The 7,899-nt window shown below is 35.8% G+C and overlaps 1 protein-coding gene across 7 annotated transcripts in view; it reads right to left on the bottom strand.

Annotated features, from left to right (window-relative positions):
* The window catches only part of ATRX (ATRX, chromatin remodeler), a 237,710-nt gene that overhangs the window by 137,287 nt on the left and 92,524 nt on the right, over window positions 1-7,899 (bottom strand). For all 7 annotated transcript variants that reach the window (XM_008071841.1, XM_008071843.1, XM_008071842.2 and 4 more), the window contains 2 exons: window positions 4,111-4,244; window positions 3,405-3,581 (listed from right to left, as the gene is read on the bottom strand). In XM_008071841.1, coding sequence (XP_008070032.1) covers window positions 3,405-3,581; window positions 4,111-4,244 — 311 coding nt within the window. The remainder of the gene's footprint in view (window positions 1-3,404; window positions 3,582-4,110; window positions 4,245-7,899) is intronic.

Below are 7,899 nucleotides of genomic sequence, written 5' to 3'. Positions count from 1 at the left end.
CGTAATTTCGGCTACTTGGAAGGCTGAGGCGGAAGGATCGCCGGAGCCCAGCAGGTCAGGGCTGCAGTGGCTGGGAGCGGCCACTGCACTCCAGTCTGGGCGACAGAGTGAGACTCCAACTCAAAAAAAAAAAAAAAATAAAAAAATATATATATATATATATATATACACACACACATATTTACAGATTTTAAATTGTCACAAAAATAATTTTATAATGTTTTCCCAATTTAGGAGAAAACTGAAGTTCACATGCTACATTTTGTTCTTATGCCTCTTTAATGCATTTCAATTCAATTTCATTTAATGATGAGATTTACTAAGTTGGCCATTAGCTCTTGATTTTCCCTCATCTCCCAATTCAAATTTCCAGACAATATAGGAACACCAGAGCATACAAAAGTTAGACAATCACGCAACTTCAAATGCAAAACCTCATGATCATACTCCATATTAGAAACATAAGATTTTACTCACTCTTACACAAATAACAACAACAAAACACTTGGGCAATAACGTAGGTCATGGAAAACTTGGGTTTTAATAAAGCAAATCTCAAATGCAATCATGTACACCAAAGGACTCTATATTCTAAGCTAAGCCTCAGAGACAAAAATCAATATTGCTCCTTTTGTTGAAGATATACAGGAGACTATATTGCTATATCTAACCTGTTAAATTGTTCAGTTCTGGGCCAAGTACAGAGGCTCTCACCTGTAAACCCAGTGCTTTGGGAGACCAAGGTGGGAGGAATGCTTAAGGCTAGGAGTTCAAGACAAGCTTGGGCAACATAGCAAGACCACCCTCAACAAAAATTTTTTAAAATTAGCCATGCATGGTAGCACGTGCCTGTAGTTACAATTACTTGGGAGACTGAGGTGGGAGGATTGTTTGAGCCCAAGAGTTTGAGGCTGCAGTGAGCCATCACTGTATCACTACTCTTCCAGACTGGGCAAGAGCAAGACTATGTCTCAAAAAAAAATTTACTCAGTTCCTTTACAGAATTTATAAGAGACCTTGCAGTTATGCTGCAAAGATGTAAGATAAGCACAGTCCGGGTGCTGTGGCTTACACCTGCAATCCCAGCACTTTTGGAGGTCAAGGCAGGAGGACTGACTGAGTCCAACAGTTGAGACCAGCCTAGCCAACATAGCAAGATCATGACTCAACAAGAAAAAAAACCAAAATTAGCTGGGTGTGGTGGTGCATGACTATAATCCCAGCTATTTGGCAGGTGGAGGCAGAAGGATGACCTGAGTCAAGGAATTGGAGGCTACACTGATCTATGATTATGTCACTGTATTCCAGTTGGGCAACAAACTGAGACCCACAACTCAAAAAAGAAAAAAAAAATAAGCATTCACAAAATGATGTATTATTATTTATATATTAACATAAAAATGCCCATGACATATTAATTGTATGTGTATGTGGCAGGGACTTCCTCCTTATTTTTAATGGATAACTTTTGCTCCAAAGTGTTTAGGATTCCAAGATTCTTTCCTTAGCACTCCACTTGTAAAACATCACAACTCCACTGAACAACAACAACAAAACCTATTTTTGTGATATTATACGTATACTATGACAATACTAAAAACCTGAAAATCATCCTAAATTTTTCCTTTTCACATCAGTTAAAAAGACCTAACAATTTAATCTCCTATATGACTTAGATCAACCCTCCTCTTCTCCAACAATACCTCTTGGTATCAACTATGGCTATATCTTCCAAATTAGTACAATGTATTCAGGCTCACCGAATAATAAGCAACTAATCTGACCATATTACATTCTTGTAATATGTTTAAGTGGTGGTACAATCTGAATATACTGAAATCTATTATTGTATACTGCAAATGATAAATTGTATGGTTTAGGGGTTATATATCTCAATATAGCAGTTATACAAAAAAATTAAAGATAAATATAGCAATAAAAAACTTTCTTCAGACCTTGCATTTGAGGGTGCTAGAAATTTTTAAAGAAACAACTTTGAAAGGTTCTCTAGCCTTTAGAGACTATCATATTTCTCAAACACTTCCAAAAATGCTTTTTTATTCCTAGTGGCAAGGAAGAGTTAATCTGCCCACCAGAGGTTGGGTACAATCTATAGTCTTCAGAATCTGTCTCTAACAAGAAAAAAAAAATCTTTGAACTTTTTTGTTAACCAAATTTCTCAAGAAATTTCTTATTTAATTGCCCAGTACAAATGATTATTTAATATTAAAATATCCTTTGCAAAATCTCCAGTAAATTGGACACACCGAAGAAATCTACCCCCAGTACACGGCCAAGTACTCCAATTTGAGAAACACAAGCTTACAATGGTCTCCAGTATCTGGTCTCTGTCTCATAGGTCCAGTCTCATCCTCTGTTGCTCCTTTCCCTAGTCTCAACTATAATCCCTCTTACATCGTATTAGTTATATCCCATCTACCATACGCCAAACGTTTTACATAGGCTTTAAACTTATTTTCTCTGCTTATATTGTAAATCCTCACAACACATCTACCAACTCCCCATTTCCAACTTGATCTGCTGGACTAAACACTTCCTCTTTGTGAAGCCATCTCTGGGTATAACCCCGAACTCTCAAGAAACTAAAGAAATCCTCCTTTATACCACACTATATAATACTTCTGTTACACAAAATGCCCTCCACGTGCTATATTTTTTATAATGTAAATGTCTGTAATTCTTACTAAATGAGTGAGTGTCAAACCTACTACCAGAATCACTGAGATTCTTTTAAAATATTCAGATACCTAGGACACACAATGACTGATTATGATGTAATTGGCTTGGGATGAGCCTAGTCACTGGTGTATCACTCTCCAAGCGACTCACATGTGTAGCCAGGTTGAAAACCACTAAACCAGAGAGTAAGATTACCTTATTCATTTTTAGATCTTCAGTGCTTACCATGATGCTGGAAGCATAAAAACCCTCAATGCAAAATGACTCAGACTTTTAATGAAATGAAAATTTAATCTGACTACATGCAAATTAAGCTTTGCAATAAGCTTTCATAAATGTAAGTCAATAGTATCTTCTACCTTTCCACTGAAAAGCACTGTCATTTTGCAGTTGTTATACAATCTTTTCTATATAGCCTTTAAGTATGTTTTCTTTATTAAGTCATATTCATTTCTGTTTATAATCTAAATGTATATGACTACTAGAGGTTAAAAATATTATTTTTGTCATCTCCAGTTTCTGGGTTATCTTCCCGCTTTTTAATTATTTATTTCACTTTCATATAAGAGAATAGTTGTTGCCAGTACACTGACATTTACTTAACATAAGTGGTCAATTGTATGAGTAGATAAACTTAAATTTCATTACTAACACTAGTTTATAAAGCCAGCATGTTCCTTACATTCAGAATTAAAATGTCTTACCTTTTCTTCTATTTCTGCTTTTGGCTTCTTTATGTTCTTTAGGCTTAGTCTTTTTTTCTTCTCCAGATTCTCCATCACTCACAGTCAGTTTGTGCCTCAAAAGCCTGTGTCTGTATCTTGGCTTCTTAGATTCTTCAGAGTCTGAATCTGATTCAGAATTGACTTGATTTTTTGCTTCTAAATGAAGAAAATAAATCAATAAAACCTTCTTCAGCCTTTTATCCATTAAAATGTTTTTTAAAACAGTATTTTCTGTTGACAATTATCATAATTTATGGAGAAGATCAGAGTTGTGCACATACCTTCACATCATTGGTAATAGAAGGTAATCTCAAACATCAAATCTGATTTATTACCATTAGCAAATATAACTATTTAATGTTTATTTAATAAATAAAATTGATGATAAATCAATAAATTTAATAAATATTATTAAATATTGACTAAGTATTACCAATAAAACTTATAGAACTATTTTGTAAAATATTTTGCGTTACAAATTGCCTGCTTATTGACAGTAACTGAAAAAATTAACTTCAACAATTATTAAAAGATACTCAAGAGAAGTCATGGTAATAAAGTTTTAAATACTTTAATAAACTCTAAATGAATGTACTAAGATTTTTTGGAGGTCAGATATTCTTCAAATACGGATTGGTCAAGGAATTAAATTACAAAAGAATATACTTCTCTTTGAGGACCTCACCCTCATCCCCTGGGTTTTCTTCATTTTGTTTTCCAGTTTGTTTTTTCACTTCTTCTGGTTCATCATCCGAAGATCCATCCTCATCAGAGGAAAGATTGGCTTTAATTTCTTCTAAAAGCATCTTCTTGGCAATTCTTGAGAGTAAGGAAAAATAAAAAACTATATTTTGGGGGTGAAGTATACCAATTTTAAAACAAAACCAGAATTCTCTGTATCAAAATAGAAATAAGCCTGCCAATAGATTTTACATTGTAAATAAAAGACTAGAAAAACCATGTGTTAACCTAAGCTATAAAAAATTTTTGAAAACGTCCTTTGCACTGATTATTTCTCAATTCTAGAAAATCCTGCAATATATTGAAACCTCTGGAGGATGTATTCTATTGACTATTTTGACCAATTACAATTTGATGCTGGATAACCATCCAATCCTCTATTGGCTTTGCTGCCATCATCCAACAACTACAATATCAGATAGGCCAACAATAGTAAACCAACTTATTAAGACAAATGGCATTTCAAGACAGAATTCCACAGGAGAGGTGTTATCCAAAAGAAAAACACAGTCTTGGAAAACTCACGTGTAATAAGACACAATGCCTCAAACTGAAGGATAATACTTTTGGACCTTAATTTTAATTTACTTTATAAATTCTCTTAACCAGATGACAGCATGCACTAAACATTAAGTAGTGAAGCAATGAGGAATCTACTAATATTCAAGTTGGAGTAGAGAAGGCACATAAGCGCTATTAATTACATACATGATAAAAGAACATAAAGTACCACAAATAAGTTTTCACTTTTACAAAAAGACAGATAGTACAGTGGCCTCACTCACACCAAAATTCCTCTAGATGATCCTCGAAAACCCATTTGCTAATGGAAAAATCAATTACTAAAAAGCATAAGAAAACACTAATTTTACTAATACCGTCATATGTTAAAATAAAATATATTCCTAGGAAATTTCTATGTTGGTACTCAAGAAAGGTATCTGAAAATGTAAGAAAAAAGCAGTCATGCAGGTTTGCTCAAGACAAGGTGTTTTTATAAGTCTGGTGTTCCTTTGATATAAATTCATAAATCACAGTAACAAAGGAATATCTTTTTTGGTTTTTTTTTTTTTTTTTTTGGAGTTGGAGTCTCACTCTGTCACCCAGACTGGAGTGCAGTGGCCGCTCCCAGCCACTGCAGCCTCGACCTGCTGGGCTCCGGCGATCCTTCCACCTCAGCCTTCCAAGTAGCTGGAACTACAGGCATGAGCTACCACACCGGGCTAATTTTTTGATTTATTGTAGCGATGAGATCTCGCCAAGTTGCCCAGGCAGGTCTCGAACCCGCGGGCTCAGGCAATCCACTCACCTCAGTCTCCCAAGGCGTGGGATTACAAGCTAAGCCACCAAGCCCGACTACAAAGGAATATCTTATAGAAAGGTAAAAAAAGAAGATGGCATGATTCTGACAGTTTGCCATAAGCTAATCAGTATAGGATAAATATCCTTTGTGCAATCAGGACTGACTCTCTTAGCTCAGTCAAAAATTTATAGATGAGATTACAGAACATTTGTTATTTCTATATCTGAAACTCCTCTGTACAACTCTTAGCAGGCATTCATATTTCAATCAAGAATTCATTCAATGGTAGGAGATGTTAATGCATGTTCGTGCCTCCTCAGTTTTATTCTATGGGTACATTATTCGTTACCACTGACAGTCAGACACAAAACAAAAGCATCTAACTAGACTGAAGCAAAACAGGCAATCGCTTCCATAAATGTTTGTCTTTTGGTGCTTTCTCCCTCAAACAGATGAATCAGAAATATTTAGATAACCCAGAGAATCACAATAGCTACAGGGAACCACAGACAAGTCTGCTTTTCTGAAGGTTTCTGTCCCAATTTGTATTTCAATAAAGTAAAGATTAGATCACCAAAACTGAAATCTCACTAGAGTTAAATTATAAAGTTTTGCTCCTTTATTTCTAGATCAATGGTTTGCACACAGTGAACATTTTTGAAATGGGGACTAATATGGTGTTGCCATTTTCATTTTCCCAAGAAAAAAATTTAAACCCAAATACCACTTACTTTCATCATTTTATAAAATAAAGAATATCTACAGCACACCCTTCCCAAATTAAAAAACAGCTTCACAATGAAATATGAACTCTTTAAGAATGACCATTTGTATACCTAACCCTGAATTGTACCCCACATCTTTAAAATAAAAAAATTTTTTAAATATTATCAAACAAAGAAACAGCTTCAGAATAAAGGGAAATCTTTTACATTAAATAAAAGTATCTTTTCTGAAAAAGTCTCTAAAATAATCTGTTTTCAAAATTTCATGGATGTTTATTGCAATGTTGTCTATAATAGCAAAGAGTAAGAAAAATTTAAATATTCAATATCAGCGTTATTAGAGTATTATCACGTGACTAGCCATAAGATGAAATAAGAGGTAATTAATATTAACATTTATTTAATATTACATATAGTCTATGTCAATATCCTAAGATTAACATAGAACATAAGTAATATTAAGTAAAAAAGTAATTTACAAACCACAATATAATTCTATTTTGTAATAATAAAATTGTAAAATTTGTATGTCTGTAAAAAAGACTGAGACTCTAAAATAAAATGTGTGCAACAATTTTCTATGTGTGGCATAGCATTACAGACTTTGCTCCTGGCCTGATGCAGTGGCTCACATCTGTAATTCTAGCACTTTGAGATTACAAGGAAGGTGGGAGAATTGCTTGAGACCAGAAGTTCGAGACCAGCCTAGACAACATAGCAAGACCTTGTCTCAACAAAAATATAAAAATAAAAGACTATTTTCTTCTGCTGGGCTATATTAAAATCATCTTTAATATACTATGTTGGCCGGGCTTGGTGGCTCAGCCTATAATCCTAGCAGCACTTTGGGAGGCCGAGGCAAGTGAACTGCCTGAGCTCACAGTTTCTAGACCACCCCGGGCAACTTGGCGAGAACCTGTCGTCTTATAATAATAATAATAATATGCTGTTGTTGTCATTCCTCATGGAATAAGATAAACTTTATCGAATTAATTTGGGTATAAATTTTGAAATGAATAAATCTGGGTGTACATACATAATATGTGAAGCATTAGATACTGATTAGAAAATGGAAAAACAGAGCCGGGCTCGGTGGCTCAGCCTGTAATCCCGCGGCCTTTGGGAGGCTGAGGTGAGTGGATTGCCTGAGCCTGCGCGTTCGAGACTCGCCTGGGCAGCAAGACCTCATCTCTACAGTAAATCAAAAAATCAGCCGGGTGTGGCAGCGCATGCCTGTAATTCCAGCTACTCGGAAGGCTGAGGCAGAAGGATCGCTGGAGCCCAGCAGGCGAGGCTGCGGTAGCCAGGAGCAACCACTGCACTCCAGTCTGGGCGACGGAGTGAGACTCCAACTCAAAAAAAAAAAAAGAAATGGAAAAACAGGGCCAGGCGTGGTGGCTCAAGCCTGTAATCCCAGCACTTTGGGAGGCCAAGGCAAGAGGACTGCCTGAGCCCAGGGGTTCGAAATCAGCCTGGGTAACTAGGTGAGACCTCATCTCTACGATAAATCCAAAAATTAACCGGGTGTGGTGGCACGCGCCTATAGTTCCAGTTACTTGGAAGGCAAGTGGAAGGATCACCTGAGCCCAGCAGGTTGAGCCTACAGTAGGTAGCCTTGAGTGTGCCACTGCACTCTCCAGCCTGGGTGACAGAGACTCCAACTCAAAACAAAAGAAAAAAATAAATGAAAAAACAGTTTACTTGC

The sequence above is a fragment of the Carlito syrichta genome, unplaced genomic scaffold (assembly GCF_000164805.1).
Source record: "Carlito syrichta isolate Samal-C Ts95f unplaced genomic scaffold, Tarsius_syrichta-2.0.1 Scaffold314761, whole genome shotgun sequence".
Lineage (NCBI taxonomy): Eukaryota > Metazoa > Chordata > Mammalia > Primates > Tarsiidae > Carlito > Carlito syrichta.
Note: the sequence above shows the minus strand (reverse complement) of the source record. Positions and strands in the feature narration are given on the sequence as shown.